The 21372-nt window shown below is 38.6% G+C and overlaps 1 protein-coding gene across 2 annotated transcripts in view; it reads right to left on the bottom strand.

The window, feature by feature from the left end:
* Window positions 1-21372, bottom strand: part of LOC150085462 (uncharacterized) — a 201861-nt gene that overhangs the window by 91986 nt on the left and 88503 nt on the right. For both annotated transcript variants that reach the window (XM_090374046.1, XM_090374047.1), the window contains exon 6: window positions 9883-10126. In XM_090374046.1, the coding sequence (XP_090230172.1) occupies window positions 9883-10126 (244 nt within the window). The remainder of the gene's footprint in view (window positions 1-9882; window positions 10127-21372) is intronic.

Genomic DNA, 21372 nt, shown 5'->3' with positions numbered 1-21372 from the left:
CAGCATCAGCCAAAAAAAAAAAAAAAAAAGCACAACCACTACTCCCATTATACCCCTCCATTCGTTCGAATTACCTGTCCAGCTGAGCCTTAAATTTGTTTAGGCTATCAACTTCAACAACAAGTGATGGAAGTCTATTCCACAAACCAACTGCCCGCTGGCTAAAGGCAAATTTCCGCACATCTATCCGACATCCGTCCTTCCTCAATTTGAATTTATGCCCTCTCAGGTGATTATTCTGAGCAAGAGGAAGAATCCCATCGGCATTGAGCATGCTCAAGCCATTCAAAACCTTGTACACCTCTATCAGATCACATCGCCGATGCCTAGTCTCCAGACTCTGCAATTTGCAAAACTTAAGCCTTTCTTTGTAGGAGCAACCCTTTGTTCCATTCACTAATCTTGTTGCCCTTCTCTGTACTCGTTCCAGCAGCTCTACATCCTTCTTGAAATGAGGCCTCCAGACCTGTATACAGTACTCAAGGTGTGGCCTGACCAATGCCTTATACAAGGGAATAATCACATCCCTATCCCTGCTAGAAAAATTCCTGTATATCATTGACAAGACACCATGAGCTACTCTTGCAGCTCATCTGCACTGCTCAGAGAACTTCATATCTGCCTGCACAATTACCCCCAGGTCCTTTTCATTCTCTACTACTGTCAGCGTAGTACCACAGAGTTGATACGTTGATCTGGGGTTACTGTTTCCCATATGTAGTACTTTACATTTGTCAATGTTAAACTTCATTTGCCACCTCTCAGCCCATCTGCTCAACCTTTCCAGATCCTGTTGCAGCAGCATAGCATCAGTAGTGTCCTTAACAACCCTGCCAACCTTTGTATCGTCTGCAAACTTGGACATTAAGCTTGATATACCACCATCTATATCATTTATAAATACAAAAAACAACAATGGACCCAACACTGAACCCTGAGGAACTCCACTAATAACATTAGTCCACGTTGGGCAGTGTCCATTGATTACCACTCTGTCTTCTGCCACTCAACCATCCCTTTATCCATAGCAGCAATTTGCCTCCAATGCCACACCGCTCTAATTTGAACAGCAGTCTTCCATGCGCAACAGTATCAAAAGCCTTTCTAAGATCCAAATATATAATATCAAAGTTATTCCCTGCATCCAGTTCTTTTGTGACTACATCATAGTATCCAATCAAATTGGTCAGACAAGACCTGCTCTTAACAAAACCATGCTGTGTCTGAGCTATAACTGAATTCTTGTCCAGATAATCCTGCAGTGCTTCTTTAACCAGTGCCTCCATTAATTTTCCAGGAACCGAAGTTAAACTAACAGGTCTATAATTACTTGTGTCAGTCTTTGATCCTCCTTTGTGAATTGGGGTAACATTTGCACATCTCCAGTCTATGGGTACCTCCCCTGAGTCCAAAGAAGCTCTCATAATTATGGCCAGGGGTTTGCTTACTTCCTTTGCTGCCTCCTTTAATATAACTGGATAGATCCCATCCACCCCGGGTGCCTTTTTTATGTTTATCCTCAACAATTTCTCCTCTACTTTCCTCTCAGTTATTAGAAAATCATCTAGCTCACTGCCAATGTTTACTTCACCTACGACATTCCCCTTCCTGAATAACTCCTCATGTGTGAATGTCGATGCAAAATATTCATTCAGTTTGTTAGCCACCTGAGCAGGATCCTCAACTGTTGAACCATCAACATCCAGTGGACCAATCTGATTCATCCCTTTCCTTCTTGAGTTTAAATAGGTAAAGAACTCTTTTCTGGTTTTCTTTGCATCCTTTGCAAAGGATTTCTCATAATCTGCCTTTGCCTGCCTAATCTCCTTTGTGATTTGGTTACAGACCAACTAATATCTATCATAAGCTTCCATGTCACCCATTAATTTATTTGTATCCCATGCATTTTTCTTCTCTGCCATATGTCTCATTAGTTCATCTGACAACCATTTAGGCCTGAACCCTGAACAATATTTCTTGGTTGGTATGTAAAGCCTGGTAGCTTCCAAGATTAGTTCCTTGAATGCTTCCCATTTTGAATTTGCTGTTGGTAACATCATCAGTTGGTCCCACTGTATAGAATTTAAATACTGTCTCAGCCCATCATAGTCACCTTTACGAAAGCAAAAACCCTTCCCTTTACCTCTGATGGTAGTTACCTCCTTGAGTAAATCCCACTTCAGCACACTGTGATCACTGCCACCTAGTGGTTCGTTTATCTGCAGATTCTTAATGCATCAAGAATCACTACTGATAATCAGATCAAGAGTATTACTCCCTCTAGTTGCCTCTCGAACATGCTGGTGTAGAAAACAATCATCCAATAAATCCACAAAAGCCTTGCTAGTGTGTGAGTGACCAACCCACAAATTCCAGTCAATATCTGGGAAATTAAAATCCCCCATTATAAGACTCTCTGATTTACTGGCCCATTCTATTTCCCGAACAGTATCTTATTATACTCATCAGAGTCATTAGGCCTATAGCACACTCCTACTCTCAATTTTGATTTACCCATGCTTATGTCACACCAAACTGACTCGACACTGCCCTGTCCATCGATGTCGACTGGCTTCACTTCCTTGGATTTTGTGTGTTTTTTAACTAATAGCATAACCCCTCCTCCCTTCCTATCCTGTCTATCCTTTCTGTAGACGTTGTACTCCCCAAATTCCAGTTCTGCATTCCTTATATCTGTGTGACACCATGTCTCTGATATCCCAACAATATCTGCCTTTGATGTTTTGAGCAAAATCTCAAATTCATCAAATTTATTTACTAAACTCCTAGCATTGGTGTACACGCAAGTATACATGCACCTGTTTCTATTCTTAGCTACCCTAACACAACCCATGTGTTTACTTGTACCGCAATGACTTTCAGCAGTCTCTGAAATATCCTGTATATTGTTTTTCACGCTTCTGCTCATTCCAATAGAAGCAGTGCAAGAATCTCTTTCACCTCTGCCAGTGGCTACTGTTAATCCATTAGTCTTTGTCTCCCCCCAAGCTAGCAGTTTTCCGACCCACCTAACACTGCCTCGATAGCATCAGCAAATATTCTTGCACCCTTTCTATTTAAGTGTATCCCATCCCTGTAGAAACAATCTCTCCTGGTAACAAGTACAGTCCAGGCTGAAAAAAATTCTACCCCTTGAGCCTTGCACAGTCTTTCCAGGGCCGAATTGATCGACAAGGCTCTCATCATATACTCCCTCCTATCGTGTCTGGGCAGAATTGCAGACACTTTCAAATTCAACCCTACTTCACGGCTTTTTTTCAACAGTGACCTGTACTTGTTAAGTAATTCCGCTGGTCTCCTACTTTTAATATCATTAGTGCCAACGTGTACAACTATATCACCTTTTGTGCCCTTAAAAGATGATATCCGCTCTACAACGTCATCAACCTTTGCCCCTGGCAGACATTCCCTGGTCCTGTTCCACCTATCCTTTTTACAAAGCATGTTCCCCGTTTCCCTGACAATAGAGTCACCAACAACTACTAGTTCCTGTGGGACCAGCACATTCTGCCTTGGGGGCTGCCTCTGTGTTGCAAGATGACCAAGTGCAAGCTCTGGCGTTGATGTGGGCAGCTGAGAGCTTGATGGGCCCCTCAATTTATTTCCTTCGAGAGCATCCACCCTGTCCTTCAAGCTCTCATATAAGCCCATAACAACACTGAGTTGTCGCCTAATTTCCTTGCACTCCTTGCATCGTGCACACACAAAGACATCCCCCATGGCAGTATCATGTCCCGTACCCAATTGCTCCGCAAACATCAAGCAAACAGTGCATCTTAAAAGGCTGTGATTCAGAGGGCAACTGCCCCCCTCAGTTCTCCCCTGAACCACAGCACTTCCATTAGCTTGAGCCTTTTGCTTTGCTGCTCTGGTTTGAGTCATGATTTCGATTTAATGTCAATAAAATTACAATTTCAGAACAAAATTAAAACCTTAAACTTGTATCCTAACACAGTTATAACGCTATATTTATTTTTCAGTATCGAGTGTTATCTACGAGTTCCCTTTATATAACTTCCGTATTCAAGTTAAGTATTAATTATTTGTTACGTTTGTACTCTAAGCCGTTATATATATATAGTTAAAAGTACAATTTAATTGACAATGAAGTTTAACAATATTAATAGATTTACTGATTAATTGACAATATTATATTATGCACTATACTATACAAGCTAATGCTATCGAATTCCAGATATGCTGTATCGTGTTACAATGGCGGTAATTACGAACGTGATTCTACGGACTCTTAAGTATTGATTAACTTCCAAATCTCGCTGTCTCAATTTAGAATAAACTAAGGATCCTGACTAGGTCTATAGCTACTTATAGATAATAATTTGATATAACAATTGGTTAATAAATCGGCTAAATACGGTTAAAAACCTCTCGTTCAACGGAGCTGCAATTTGTAACACGTGGATTGGATACCGTTACCGATACTAAGTAATACCCACAAAATCTCTATCAAGTTAAACTTTAAACTAAGTATCGTAACTATGAATATAAAACTACTCTAGAAAATAAGTAAATATGCCAATTTAAGCTAATAAAACAGAAAATAAATCATAAAAAACTTTCTTCTCCAGGAGCTGCAAAATAGCTGCGGCCGCACGGGCTACCCTCGAACCCAAATGACAACACTATCAACTAACAACACTATCACTGCATTCTCCCCTGGCCTACAAAAAACTTGCAGCTAGGCCTACTCCACAAACTGAAGAATAATAGCAAGTTGAGGTGCCCAGAGAGTGCAGTGCAGAAAGCAAGAGTCGGACAAATGAAATGAAAGCCAGAAGAATGAATGAGAGTGTAAGTGCAAGAGAAAAAGAACACAAACCATAAATGTTACAGTTAAGTACACACTAACCGTAGGTATAATCTTTTATATTCTTTCTTATTTAGCTTAATTATTAAGCATTAGTATTTAAAATTACATTACACACCATTGCATCCCCCCTGGCATGTGAGAAACAGATGAATGAGTGAGTGAGAAAAAAAAAAAAAAAAAATATATATATATATATATATGTAGGAAGGTCAAACTGTCCATCCCGCTCCGAAGTTGGGATGTGTTAGCTGGCAGTGGGGAACCCACCAGGCAAGAGGAGGGTAGGGGAGAGACACATTTACTTCATTCATAATCTGCATTCTCACTACTTGCATTCTATTTTTATACTTTTTTCTTATAGTTTATAATATATATTTTTTTTTCCCTGTTAGGTATACAGTGGTACCTTGGTATACATCCGCTTTGGAATAAGTCCAACTTGATATACGTCCTGTTTGGACGCAAAAAATTTTGTTTGGTATACGACCTTTGTTTGGAATACAACTCGCGTGCATCAAAATGAGTCAGACACCGTGCGCTACCCTTGTTTACCTCTCTCGATACAAAGCCACGACTCAGAGATGCCAGATCTTACCCACCCTCCAAAAACCGAATAAAAGCCAATCAAGGACGAATGCTAGCAAAGTACGCACGCCTGTCCTCACTCGGCTTTCCGAATTCAGTCGACCGAGGACGTAAACGCGCACGGTGCACACTTACGTCCTCAATCGACTGAATTCGGTTTTTGGAGAGGGGATAAGATCTGGTATCTCTGCCACAAATGCCCACGAGCAGTACGACAGTTTCTACCATTCAGTGAACAACCCGCGCTATAACTCTCTGTGAATTTTCATGTGATTTTGTGTTTTTTTGCGTAAATCTTTTGTAAATTCATTAACCATGAGTTCTAAGAAAGTTAATGAGAAGAGCCAAGCAACAAAGAAAATGGTTAGGATCACCATGGAGGTGAAAAAAGAGATTGTTTAAAAAGTATGAATGTGGCATGCGTATCCGGGACTTGGCTGCTGCATACCATATGCTAAGAACAACGGTATCTACGATGGTGAAAAATAAAGACGTTATTAAATCTGCTAACTTTGTGAAGGGGTGAAATCGATTACCAAACAAAGATCAGGGACATTAGAGCATGTTGAGAAATTGCTTTTGATCTGGATAACAATAGCGTATCAGAGGCAATGATTTGCAAAAAGGCAAAACTGATGCATGCTGATCTTTTGAAAAACAAGGCAGGAACGAGCCAAGAAAGTGAAGTGTTTAAAGCCAGCCATGGCTGGTTTGATGATTTTAAGAAGAGGACTGACATTCACAGTGTTGTGAGGCATGGAGAGGGAGCCAGTGCTGATAAAGATGCCGCCAATGATTTTGTTACAGAGTTTGGGGAATTTGTGGAGGCTGAGGGTTTTGTTCCCCAACAAGTTTTTAATTGTGACGAAACAGGCCTGTTTTGGAAGAAAATGCTTAACAGGACCTATATTATACAAGAGGAGAAGGCATTGCCAGGGCACAAGCCAATGAAGGACAGGCTAACTCTCTTGTTCTGTGGCAATGCAAGTGGGGATTGCAAACTGAAGCCTCTACTGATCTACCACTCTGAAAATTTGAGGGCCTTTAAGAAACATAACGTGCAGAAAACTCAGTTACCTGTGATGTGGAGGTCAAACAGCAAGGCTTGGGTAACCAGAGAATATTTCAGCGAGTGGTTTAATGTTATGTTTGGGCCAAGTGTAAAAAGTTATTTAGAGGGAAAAAACCTGCCTCCGAAGGCCCTCCTCATAATGGACAATGCTCCAGCTCACCTTCCAAGCTTGCAGGACTATGTGCTGCCGGAGTTTGACTTCATCACTGTAAAGTCCCCCCCCCCCCCAACAACACGACTCCTCTCATTCAGCCCGTGACCATCAGGTCATCAGTAATTTCAAGAAACTCTACACTAAAGCATTATTCCAGAGGTGATTTGAAGTGACCTCTAGCACAAAATTAACCCTGAGAGAGTTTTGGAACGATCACTTTACCATCGTCCATTGCATATCTCTCATTGACAAAGCCTGGCAGGAAGTTTCCTACAGAACAATGAACTCTGCTTGGAGGAATTTGTGGCCAAAAGCAGTGACTGAAAGGAACTTTGCAGCTGTGCCTATAGTGGAGGATACTGTCTCTCTGGGCAGGTCCATGGGTCTGGATGTGAGTGATGGTGATATGGAGGAGTTAGTGGAGGGGCCACAGGGAAGAGCTGACCACTGAGGAGCTGCAGGAACTTGAGAAGGAGGAGCACAAGACTAAGATGGATATACTCTCTTCAGGCCTGGAGGAGGAGATAGAGGAAGCCCCTACTTCATTAATCAAGGAAATCTTTTCCAAATGGATGGATGTCAAAAACTTTGCAGAGAAGTACCACCCCAACAAAGCCCAAACAAGCCGTAATAGCATTGTTTGGAAGGACAAGACAATGTCACATTTCCGAAACATCCTGAGGAGAAGGCAGAAGCAAAGTTCTTTGGACAGATTTTTAGTAAACGTCAAACCTGGTGATCCTCGACAAGGTCTAAGTAGGGAAAAGAGACAGAAAAGAGAAAATTAAAGTTTGTTAAATTTTCATTTATTTCATCTAATTGCTTTTGTATTTATGTATTTTAGTATTAAGCAGTGTTTAAATTATTTTATATAACCCCATCAATATATAATATGCCAATAATAGGATTTTTTTTCATGGGAATGGATTAATCATTTTCCCTTTATTTCTTATGGGAAAAATTCATTTGGTATACGTCCTGTTTGGTTTAAGTCCAAGGATCTGGAACGGATTAAGGACGTATACCGAGGTACCACTGTATATATAACCATATACATATATATATATATATATATAACACATCCCACCATCAGAGTGGGATGGGCAGTTTTACCTTCCTACTGGATTCGACACTACATGGACCTGACAACCATCACCGATGAAGATATACTGCAGCTTTGTTGCCAACACACCATTTCGTGATCTGAACTGGGCACTCAAACCTAGTTCCCTTTAAAACCTTGTCCCCAGGCAGGGGAAAGAGGAGACAGGTCTCCTCTCTCTCTCTCTCTCTCTCTCTCTCTCTCTCTCTCTCTCTCTCTCTCTCTCTCTCTCTCTCTCTCTCTCTCTCTCTCTCTCTCTCCCTCCCCCATACCTCACTTAGTGGGCTCGTCCCCACTGACCTCTTTGGGGATGCCAAGTATATGGTCTCCCTAGCCTCCTCACCTGTTTCTCCCTAGTCTCCATTCTCCCCCCCCCACCACTCTAACTAAACCAACCAAGTACACCAAATTCTAATGCTGCCAAATTCTAATCAACATCTAAAAATTCAACCACTTTCTTGTAAATCTCTTTTAGCCTTTTCAAATTCTAGTGTTCACCCCCCTTCTTTTTTACATATAAGCCCTGCCACTGAAATCCTCGGAAAATAGGTGGATTATTTAAGTACTCTGGCAGGTCCTGCCAGAGTACTTAAATAATCTACTGGGTGCTTGACCTGCCTCCTCGTGGCAAAGTGTGGGCAATGGTGGATCCTAATAGGGGCCCAACGGCTAAATGGTACAGAACATAACACTACACAACAAACCATTCCCCACACACTTTTTAAATCTCTGACTTCCACAGAGTTCTGTGTCACTTACAAAGAACACAATGCAAAGATGGGGAAAAACCCCAGTGTCATTAGACAACTAACACACCTTAAACTTCACTTTATTCTGCTATCAGTCCCCTGCCAAGGAGGGCAGCATGGCATGGAATGCTAACACTGATTACAGCTGGTCTACAGTCTACACTAGTGTGGAATCTTAGAAGACTGTGCTTCTGGCCACATGCTAGCTATGAATCCCGTATGACTGTACACCCCCAAACCACCCCCCCTTCTCCCCACCCTTAAAATCTTCACCTGGTGAACTCTGCCACCAGATCACAATATTCTGCTGTCAGTCCCTTGCCAAGGAGGGTGGGCCCTCAACAGGGGTGCTCCCTCTGTCTGGGCAGTCCCCTATTCTTCAATATTCCTGGTGGAAGTCTCCCTAACATCCACCACCCCTGCCTTCACCTGTCATCCACACTCAATCTGTTACTCCTGCATTCCATTCCAACAAAACTTTCATTTTTTCTTTCCCACCCGGGCTCTGATGGAAACTAGGGGTCAGTGGTATTCCATTGGTCCCTAGGCTAAGTGACCAGATGAACAACATAACCTAACACTATACTACACAAGCCACACTATCTGGCCTTTATAGAGTGTGCATTTCATCACCAAGTTATGACATGGAGTTGGGGATTGATGATCAGAGTTGCCTGGATTGATGATCAGCTCCATCATGCCAATGGATGGGTGCACATTCAACAGCAAGCAGGTGAATGGCTGCAATCAGCCTGCATGGTTGGATGAAAACAAGAAGGTGGCAGTGATACATGGTTTGGGGAATTTTTATGCACATCACTGGGTGTCCTTATTCCCATTGAATGCACCCTCACTGTCAGATCAAGTTTTTCCCTACATGGTCACTATATATCCAGATGGCACTGGAATTACTTTCAACAAGACAATCCTTTCCCCCGCCCATATTACAAGGCCTGTGTCTGCATTGAGCAGGAATAGTTCAAGGATTGCATCCAAGCATTTCATATGCTCCCATGGCCAACAAATTCCTACAAACATCAATCCCATTGAACATTTGTGGGTTGCAGTGGGATGCAGCATTCACCAGTCCATCCCAATGCCTCACTCCATTGCTAAACTTCAGGACATCCTTCTGTACAGCAGATTCAGGATACTTGAGGACACCTAGGGTCTCATGAAGTTGATGCCATGCCAGGTGCAAGCAGTTATCATGGCAAAAGGTGGCCCAACATGCTATTAGGTAGGTGGTCATAATGTTTTGGTTCATGAAAAGTAAACTTTATTTTATATGTGGCTAATTGCAAATTAAACTTTAAATAAACATGTGCTAAAATTATTCAACAACAGTAAAGTATTTAAATGGTTTACCTTCATTAGAAATGGATCTGTCAGCCACATTAAGAATTTTTATAGGCACTGGAGGTGATGTGCTAGCATCTAAAGTCACATCACAGGTTGCACCTGAAGGAGTACAGGAATTTAATCCCCTTTCTGCTGCTGCGATGGATGGATTGTTGTCTTTATCATAAGTAGCATTATTTTCTACTGAAGTTTCCAATATCAAAGACTTAGTATTAAGAATGGAAAGGGCACTATCAGTACCAGCAGATACCTATAAGAAAAAAAAAAAATGATCACATGTTGTAGCAAATGGTTTTTGAATCAAAATAGTTATGTAAATATTTATCATCCTCATAAAATGGTAGCACACAGAATTCACAATACAGAAACTATGCCTGTGAGACTAATCTTTTCCTTCCATGTATTTTGTTGCTAGCAGGATCCAATTGCTATGAGAAAACATTATGGCCTACTCAAGACAAAACAAACTTCCTTAACCACAACTAACCTCATGAAGAATTACTTTAAAATAAATAAGATCACCCAAAAAGTTATTCTATTAGTTGTTTAAAATATGAGACATTGCTATTAAGCCTATTTCAAGATTTATTGTTCATTCAACAGAGTGCAAGTGATCACATTTGGCAATCTTTGATGACCTGAGATTAAGAAGGTCTGGTCTGAGTTGCTGTGGTATAAAGAAGTTAATATTTCAATAATTTTGATGTGAGAAAAGTTATGACTTATGAAATACATAAATAAAATTAAGGTAATTTCTTTTCATGTATTTTATAGCCAACAGAATTTCAAATGCTATGGGCAAATGTCACGGTCAAAATATTCAAACAGAATAAACTTACTTCCTTAAATTCATAAAGTTTCTATCCTGTTGTTTTTTTATTTCTCTGCAAAAAAAAATCACATCACTACCTTGTTAATTTTAATTTACATATTATGATTATGTAATTTTACGAACAGCACATGCGAATTACTTCTACATTTCCACCAATGTGTTTGCTTTGTTAACAGTTGGAGAACTGTGACAGCATGTGGAAACAAGGTATTTAAGGTAGGCTCAAAAAACTCACTTGTTTGCTTGTCCACAAGTTAAAAATCAAGAGTGATAAGTGAAAAACACTTGGGTTTTTATCATTAATAGTCACTCTCATTCTCTCCTTGATTTTTCCACTGAAGTCAAACAATAAACTGGACTCAGGAGTGATTCTGTTGGATTGGAAAAGTGCCAATCTGTCTCCAATACATAAGGGTGGTTCTAAGGGTGAAATGGTAAATTACCGGCCGGTTAATCTAACTTTAGTAGTAGGGAAAATCATGGAGACAATGATCAAGGGTGAAATTCAGGTTCATTTAGATAGAAATGGAATTCTCAAGGATACTCAGCATGGTTTTGTAAAGGGAAAATCATGTTTAACTAATCTGGTTAGCTATTTTGAGAGAGTCACTCAAGAGCTGGACTTAGGGAATAATTTCAACATTGTTTCTTTGGATTTCAGCAAAGCATTTGACTCAGTCCCACATGAGCGGTTACTTTATAAGCTGGAACATGTTGGAATCACAGGGAAAATCCTTGGATAGCTGTATGGCTTCAGAGCAGGAGGCAGAGGGTTGTGATAAATGGTTATTAGGTTGATGCAAGAAATGGAGTTCCCCAAAGATCAGTATTAGGACCACTGTTGTTTTTGATTTTCATAAATGACATTGATGTGGGCGTGATGTCTAAATTTGCAGATGATATAAAGATTGGTAGAGTAGTTAATGATCACTGCTACGCAGAACTTCTTCAGAGTGACCTAGACAGATTTCAGGGATGGTCAGAAAAATGGCAGCTATGCTTTAATCCAGCAAAGTGTAAGGTATTGTATCTGGGGAACAGTAACCCCAAAATAATTTATACACTTGGAGGAGTAGTGAAAGAAAGGGGCTTGGGAGTTACAATACGGTCAGACATGAAGTTCTCCGAGCATTGTAGACTGGTTGCAAGGAAAGACCATGGTGTCCTATCGATGATTTATCGAATTGCTAGTAGAGATAAGGATGCCATAATCCCATTATATAAAGCTATTGTTAGACCACACCTGGAATACTGTGTTCAAGTATGGAGACTGCACCTAAAGAAAAACATTGTGTTTGTTGAAAGGGTCCTAAGATGGGTAATTCGCCTGGTGAGATCAGCAAAAGGGTGTCCATATGAGGAAAGACTTCGAATACGTGGGTTGCAGAGCTTGGAAACTAGGCACCTTAGAGAAGACTTGACTGAGGTGTTTAAGGCTCTGAGAGGCATAAGCAAAATGAATGAGGGCAAAATTTTTGCAGTTATAAATGATTCTAGAACAAGGGAGCCATAATTTCAAGTTATGGGGAGAGATGTTTAGAATGGATTGCAGGAAGTTTTATTTTAGCCAGTGAGTTATAAATTACTAGAATTTGTTACTTATATGGGTGGTAGAGGCTGACAGTTTGGGGAAATTCAAAGGTCAGCTGGATAATTACGTACAGGAGGAGGAAACACATAGGTTGTCTATTTCCTTTTCTCTTATTATTTTTTAAAAAATTTCTTCTTATTATTATTATTATTATTTTATTTATATTTTATTTTATTATTATTTTTGGCTGGTGCAGCATTAGCCATAGGCTTCTTTGCACCATGTGGCCATTGCTAATATTAATACTAATAAATCTGTAACAGGCATGAGGACCTTAATTTGTGACACCTACATGTTTGAATGTCATGATATCAGAAAAATACCAGAGCAAAACAACATTTGATTTGCCAGTTGTGTTTATTCATCTCTCTTAGATAAATGATTTTTGAGTTGTGCAGTTTCCTTAACTAGGTAAATAAATAAGTAAATAAAGATGATGAAACTGGAAATGGTCAGAATAATGAAGATGATCACAGTAGACCTCAAATCAGTATTTTTAGTGAATAATTATGTGAATATGTATACAACTCCGTAGCCAGGTGGGAAGGAGCAGCAGTGCGTAGCACACGCTTCTTGATTAGACCAGGGTTTGAGCCCGTCACCACCAAATACAGAGGATGTGGAAAGGTCAAGGGAATGACCACCGCATATTCCCAGAGCAATATGGCCTTAGTTGCTAATGCTCTTAAAAACCAAATAACAAACAAACAACTTTTATTTGTAAAGTTCCACATGAAATGAAAATTATGATTAAACTGACTTGTTTAATTGCAACATTTTTTGTGTAATAACAGATAGGCCACAATTGGCTGAATACATCTCTTCATATTCACAGTTTATCTACCAGTTGGGAACTGTTACTTCCAACAGAATGTCCCAAGACATGGATCGTTCGGGAATGTTTCCAAAAGCATAAGAGTGACTTCACCATACCTCATTGCCTGGTCAGTTACCAGAAGTCAAACTGACTGAGCATAGGCATGCGCACAGTTCGTGCTCCCCCCCCCCCTGAAATCTTGAAGGGGGCCCTTGTAGCCTCACATGTCAAACATTTTTGTTAAATCATAAAAAAAATTGTTGAATTTTAAAACTAAAGAATTAAAATAAATATTTAAATAATAAAATAGATATTTTTTATTTTATTCATGTTTTTTTATGTGTAAAACATATTCCGATATCTGAATTTCCGTGCTCATTTCATTTGAGACAGCTGTCTGCTATGCTGCACGACGGTAGACTCCAAAACATATGCAATACATTGGTACTGTTTGCAGCGCCTCCCTTCACTAAACGAGTAAACAACGCTTTTCATATATATCCCCACTTTATGCTTAATTTCCTATTTTTTTTTTTTTGGTGATTCACGGAATTCGTGGGTCTTCTTGGTGATCGTGAAACGTAGGGGTTCACAAATGAGTTTATAATAATGAATAAGCCAAAAAGTGGAGCTCAGAAAAGATGAGAAAAAAATCAACAAAAAAAAGATTGTGCTAAAATGAATATCACAGCATATTTCAGTATAAAAAAAAGTCAAATACAGTGAATCTGAAAATGAAACTTAAGTAAAATAAATTCATTTTATATATATACACTAAGTGATCACTGAATTATGACCACCTACCTAATACTTTGTAGGTCCTCCTCTTGCCCTCAGTACAGCAGCTATCTGACGTGGCATTGATTCAACAAGATGTTGGAAGTGTTTGGGAGGTATGGCCAACCAAGCTGTGTGTAATGCAGTCAGCAATGCAGGTATGAAGGTGATTGGTGTATCCAGCTGTCTGATATGCCTTTCCATAGTCTCCCACAGGTGCTCTACAGGATTGATATTGGGTGAGTTCAGAGGCCAATCAATATGCTGGAAGTCAGAACTGTGTTCCTCAAACCATTCTTGCACAACAAGTGACCACTGGCTCGGCGCGTTGTCATCTTGGAAGACACCATCGCCATTCGGGAAAAAGTTAATTCAGCAAGCAGTTAACAATAGCGGAGACCAGTGATACGTTGTTCCACATGCACCAGGGGTCCACGTTCCTGCCAGTGAAACATGCCCCACACCATACAACCGCCTCCACCTTTGATACCATGCATGATGGATCAAGAGCCTCATGTTGTTGATGCCAAATCTGCACCAGGTGAGTCTTTTATGCCGATGAACCTTGGTTAGGAGAGGCTGCTGTAGGGTTTGTCTGCTGGTATAGCCTATACATGCGAGTGTGCGACGGATGATCATGCCAGATATTGTTCCAGGTTGGCCCATGTTGTATTGGGTAGTCACTCTTCAACAGTGCTGCACCTGTTCGCCTGTACGAGTTGTCGGACCCTGCACTCACCTTTACCATCAACCTTTCGCTGACATTTGCAGTTTTTCTGTCGAGTCGTTTTTTGACCATTTTGATGCCAGTCCTGGTACACTTTAACTATGGCGGTTCTCAAACACCTCACCGGTTCAGCCATTTTGGAAATCGAGGCACCAGCTCGTCGAGCACCCACAATCCGTCCTTTATCAAAGTCCGATAAATCCTTCCTTTTACCCATCATGCTCGGAATTTTACTACCTACTGAACTTATATGTGCCACAGAGGTCGACTAACTCTGAACTCTTGTACCTTATGTCATAATTCAGTGATCACTCAGTGTGTGTATATATATAGCATATTTTTTTTTAGACAATAATTGAATATTTGTATCTAATATTACAATATATATACAGATTTATTTATTAATAAATTGCTTTATTATCAAAAGTTACAGCTGTTGAAAAATGTTTATGTTGTCAAATTCATTTGATATAATCTTTAAGTAAATATGAATTGTGCTGCAGAGCTTGATTTTGTCAAATTTGTGATCGTAATCGATAGCGTCTACCTATGAAATAACATAAATTACTTTTTGAATTTGTGAAAAGTAAATACAGTGGATTCTGGTTATTTGGGCCATTGGTTAATCGGGGCAGTCATTTATTTGGGGCAAATCTTAAAAAAAAAAAAAAAACAAATCGAGAAAATAGCCAGGGTTTACTTCGCTTAATTAGGACAACATGCCATTTAATTGGGGCAAGAGACTACGGCACTGGAGATTACCCTACGATTGTCTCCGGTTGGAGACAATCGTAGGGTAATCCATGTGGTTCGGTTGGAGGCAATTTAAAATATAAATTTAATTATTTAAATTTTGTTTCTCAAAATTTATTCATTTATTTTTTAAGGAAAACGTATATTGTAATAAATTTATATAGTGAAGATTATATTTTTACAATATTAATTAAATTAAACATTTTAATTATATATATAATTTTTTGTAGTATTTTCTTGCAAAATTTAATTTAAATTATTCACTAAAATTTGAGTGAAATGTGGTTTTTAGTATGAGCCTTTTACAATGGCAATGGCTTTTTACAATATTTAAGATAAAAACATCAATATATAAGTAAACATTTTAAGGTGATTCTACCTTACATATTACAAAAAAATAAATTTTAGTTAGATTATTAAATTTAAAGTTTTTTTAATGTTATATTATTCATTACATATATTACATTGCATAAATATTTGTATTAACTGAAAAAAAATCAGCCAGATTGAAAACGACTGTCATAATTTTGGTTCCGATGTTGACTTTTTTTTTTTTTTTTTTTTTTTATGAAAACCCCAAACACGAAAGGTATCAAAACCTATAGTACTTAGTACCGTGCATGGGTTGAAGGAGAAGTATGGGGGGGGGGGATGCCGGAAACATTGCTCTGGAGACTAAACATGGGTTTCGCCACTTCAAGCCTCCAATAAGCAAAGTGGTGGTATTTCACCGGTTGATGAAAGTCATCTACCACCTACTGAACTAATGTATCCACCTTGGACGATTCAATAAATACATCCATACAGAAGAATTTAAGTGGTGATAGTGATTTTGAAGCTTTTGACAAAACAATTGAAAGTGAGTTACCCAACAAAATATGGTCGATTTTTATTTGTATTATACACATGTTCTTCCTTGTATTTATATTGCATAAAACAGAAATTGATTTTCATTTTATTTTTAAAGATAATACTCAAGAATTTACCAATGGAAATGAGCAAAATATTTTATTTGCAAAAAGCTGACGATCCTATCAATACTGTATTCCATTTTCTCACGAATTTCGAACCAAATTTAAAAAAGGTCCTTATCAACCTAAATTGAAAAATTTTCCAAGGACATGTATTAATAGCCAACAATGACGCTTTCAAGCAAAGTGGTATAAAAATCACAGCTGGTTGGAGTATAGTGAGAAGCATGATGGAGATGGAGTTTTTGTTTTAGGTGAAGATTGTTTGGAAATGAAATGCTCTCGAAGGAATATCATTTAAATACTTTTATTTCTCATGATTTTTGTAATTGGAAGAAAGCAAAAACAGCATTTCAAATACATGAAAAATCACCGTTTCATATTGCTAATAAGAAAAAACACGATGCATACAAAAATATGGAAAAAGGTATAGATGAACTTCTTGATGAAAACAAAATTATATCAAATAAGAGGAACAACGTCAAAAAAACCATAAAATAGTGGAACGATTTATAGAGGTTGTTAGAAAGCTAATTATTGGAAGACGTCCATTCAGAGGTAATACAGAAAAAATGAGTAGTACAGAAAGGGTTTATTTCTCAATATAATAAATAGACCTACTACTTGCTAAATATGACAAAGTTTTACAACATCACAGAATTTGGCCCTTCTAATGCAAAATACATTAGCAATTGTTTTCAAAATGATTTCATTGCATCTTTTCACAATGTTATACTTCAAAAAATAATTGATGAAATTAAGGATAAGAAAATTACAGCGATTGCTGTGAAACATTGGATTGTGGCCATCACAAACAGCTTTCACAGTTGCCATTCGTTTTTTTTTTTTTTTTTTTCATTTAGAAAAAAAAAAAATACTGTTGTAGAGTGCTTCGTAGGATTGACACGAATAAAACAAGTTGATGCACAATCAATATTTGACGCCATAGATGAAAAATTTGAAATTATCCTGGGAAAATGTTTTATCAGTTTGCTTTGATGGTGCACGATCTATTTGAATGGTGTTCAAGTAAAGTGCAAATATATGAAAGATAAAATTTTATATATTCATTATTTTGCTCATTGTCTGAATTTGGCACTGGTTGAGAGCTGCACTTCGCATAAAAACAATCCTGTTGCTTTTGATTTCTTTGGTGTAGTGCAAATAATTTACAATTTCTTGGAAGGCAGTGCTGTGTGCCATGCAGTATTAGAAGATGTCATTAAAAATATGAAAAACAGCTTATTACATTAAAATCATTATTTCAGAAGCAATAGGCATGTCAAGCAGAAGCAGTTATTGCCGTAAAGTTCCAGGTTAAGGAAATCATAGTTGCTTTGAAAATGATTCAAGAGACTACCAACAATCTGGAAACAAAAATAAATGCATCAAATGGCCTAAGACATGATTTAAAATTTATCCTAGCTCTCGAAGTATTCCATCTTATTTTACAGGTTATTTTGAAAGTCAGAAAGACACTCCAGACAGCAAATATTAATTTATTAATTGCTACTGAACAAGTTACAGCACTTCAAAATTATTTATTAGAGATAAGAAATCAAGACACCTTTAAATTTACTTTTACATTTGCATCTTCTTTTTGTGATGATTTGAGAGCTACCGCAGTCCGGAACAAAACATAAAAGAAAAACATCTTTGAATCTTGGCAGAAATACTCAACATCACTTTGAAAATTCAGAAGATTTATGAATAAATTTTTATTATCCACTTCTTGATACCCTAATGAATACTGTAGAGAGCAAATTTATTCAAGAAATAACCCTAGTAATCAAAGCTATGGAGAATCTCCTTGAATTAAATCTTACATCTGAATATATGGAAATACTCTGTGACTGTTTTCAATTATCTTTGACGGATTTACAGACAGAAATATCATTGTTAAAAGCCATTAATCATCTAAACTGCAAAAATCTTTTAACCTGGAGCAAGTGTTCTAATGATGCCGATTGATATAAATTATATCCAAATTTCACAAAAGTGACATACGACTTTCAGGTTTTAGGTGTTACAAGTTGCACTCCTGAATGAACTTTTTTCAAAATGAGCCATATAAAAACAAAATTAAGAAGCATCATGACGCAAGAACGGCTGAACTAATTGCTTTCATATGGGGAACAGGATTTAACTGCTGCAGTCACTGTAAAAAAAGTAATTGGCGAATTCATCGCCTTTGTTCCTTTTGAACATAGAATATTATTATAACAAATAAATAAATAGACCTAAAAACATTGTAAACCTAAAAAGGTTGAATATTTATTAGTCACAAACTATTATAATGTATTTTAATGTATATGTTTTTTTAAGTAAATAAAAGTTTCATATACAGGGTGTCTCAAAAATAGTGGTACAAACGTTTAGGGGAGGTAGGTAACATGTAAAAAAATGTGAATCGCATAGGAACCCATAACCGGATACGTCACGGAAAAGTAGTAGCAGAGGCACAAGAAGCAGAAATGACACAAGACAGTAATTAGTGGCAAACATTTATTTGACATAATATTAACAATGGAGTACAAGGTGGATCCATTTCATGATGTTACAACAGATGCTCGAAGGTTCCACCATGAGACGCAATGCATGCGTGACACCGATGCAGCATGGATTGGCGGACACAGTTGAACACACCTGGAGTTTCTTTGACAGTAGCAGCAGCGCAGATGAGATCCATTTCCGTCTCCACAGGCAATTCAATACACGATAGATTTGAGGGGGTCCCCACAGAAAGAAATCAAGGCTCGATAAATCAGGTGAGCGTGGGGGCCAGGCAATGGGTCCACCACGGCCAATCCATCGACGCCCAAAACGCCTGTTCAAATGGCCACAAACAAACCATCCATAATGGGCAGGCGCCTGTCATGTTGACACCAAATGTTGCGTCTCACATTTGCTGGAACATCGTCAAGTAATCCTGGTAGAACTTGTTCAAGAAAGATCCGATATTTAGCGGAGTTAATGTGGGATGGTAACAGGTATGGGCCGACTAAGCAGTCACCGACCATACCTGCCCACACATTTATGGCGAAGCGATGTTGTGCCTCATAGGGGTGCACACCGTGTGGGTTGTCGTGAGCCCACACACGAGCATTGTGCTGATTGAATAAGCCTTCCCGAGTGAAATAAGCCTCATCCATGAACAAAACATAGGCTGGAAAATTCAAGTCTTGTTGAACACTTTCTTGGAGAAACCACTGCGCAAAAGCCACACGTGCAGGATGACCTTGGGGGAGCAGTAAATGAACCATTTGGAGATGAAAGGGGTGTAAGGAATCGTTGTGCCAGACACGCTGTACACTGCAATCAGACACTCCTAAGACAGAGGCAACGGCACGTGTGCTGGTAGTAGGATTATTCTGGACGGCATTCAACACATTTTCTTCCATGGCGGGAGTTCGCGTCAAACATGGTCTGCCTGTTACCTCCATAAATTCGTTGAGCGGCTCTTCCATTGCTCTCTGCTAATCCATACACTAGGTGCATGTCTGCCAGCTCACAGTTCGTATATTGATGCATGCTCTTCGTGCGATGACTACTGCTTGAATGAGTAAACCAGAAATTTTCCCTCTCACGAACTGATGAACAGCACCATGTACCGACTTACGGTGACATTTCTGGTTATGGGTTCCTATGCATTTCACATTCCTTTAGATGTTACCTACCTCCCCTAAATGTTTGTACCAATATTTTTGAGACACCCCATATATACAAAATTGTATTTATAAAAATATATTTATTAAAAATAAAATATTTTATTTTTTATAGGGGGGTCCAAAATGTGGTTGGCTCCCATCTTATTTTAGGCTGTGCATGCCTATGTGACTGAGTTGTTCGTAGCAAGAGTCCACCATGGCCCAATCTGAGGCAAATTCAAGGGAAGCACCTCTGTGGAATACTTTTGAATCACTGAAAGTTCTCCAAAGCATGAATTTAGCATCTAATAAAAAGTTAGGTTCCAATGTAAGTACCAAGGTAGGTTCAATTGTACTCTACATGGATTTACGCACCTTTGAAAGAATCTCTTAGTTTCTTGGCTATCGCATAACTCATATGCTGTGAACAGGCCAGGAGAGAGAGAGAGGCCATGTGCAGTTTCAAACTTTAATATAAAATCTTTTATAATTGCTCCTTAGGGAAGTTGCACTGGTTTTTATTCAAGGTACATAAACCAAGCTGTTTGGTTTTTAGTTAAAGTGTGTGTGTCATTTATACAACAAACTAGAAATAATGGAAAGTAATGTAAAATAGTGTACTGGACTAGTGCTGTAAAAATAACGACTGAACATTACATCGGGCCGTAACATACAAATATATGTAAAAGTTACAAACTTCTGTAAGATGTATGTAAATGAGCGAGTGAGTCTAAATAATTAAGTCCTGCATAAAAAAATTACGCACACACACACACACAAGCCAACTATTAATAGAATACACTGAATTGTACATTATCAAGGGCACCATTCATATACCTAAATCATAATTAAATGTAGCTGTTTCTCAATGTCACCTCAGGGTAGCCAAGTGGCCAAGGCACCAAACCCTGCCAAGATGGCCTACACAGTTAAAAGTTGATGTAATCATACAGATGTCATATGATAATATAAAGTTGGCTATGATGTTTAATGCCCTAGCTATGGCTATTAGGTTTTTAACAGAGTTAAAAACCTAATAGTCATAGCTAGGGCTTGGGAGAGGTGAGATGAGGCATGGATCAGTCATAAATGTGGGGCTCCAACCCTCTTCAAAAGCCATGTACGCAAGAGTTGGGTTCCTCGGCACTCTTATGTAAGTTGAATTTCACATAAGTCAGAATTTCCCTAAATTTATGCAGCACTTGTAACTATGTGCCATGAATTTGATTGAAGCAAAAAAGAAATGTTCATTGAACATGTAAATAGAACTACAGGAACTCCCCGACTTACGTAATACTCGACTTACGCAAATTTGACTTTACGTAAGTTTTTGTCGGCTAGTGCAAACTGAAAAAAAATATGGAAACTTATTTTCCATCTG

The sequence above is a fragment of the Mastigoproctus giganteus genome, chromosome 5 (genome assembly GCF_048544385.1).
Source record: "Mastigoproctus giganteus isolate SK-2022 chromosome 5, ASM4854438v1, whole genome shotgun sequence".
Taxonomy (NCBI): domain Eukaryota; kingdom Metazoa; phylum Arthropoda; class Arachnida; order Uropygi; family Thelyphonidae; genus Mastigoproctus; species Mastigoproctus giganteus.
Note: the sequence above shows the minus strand (reverse complement) of the source record. Positions and strands in the feature narration are given on the sequence as shown.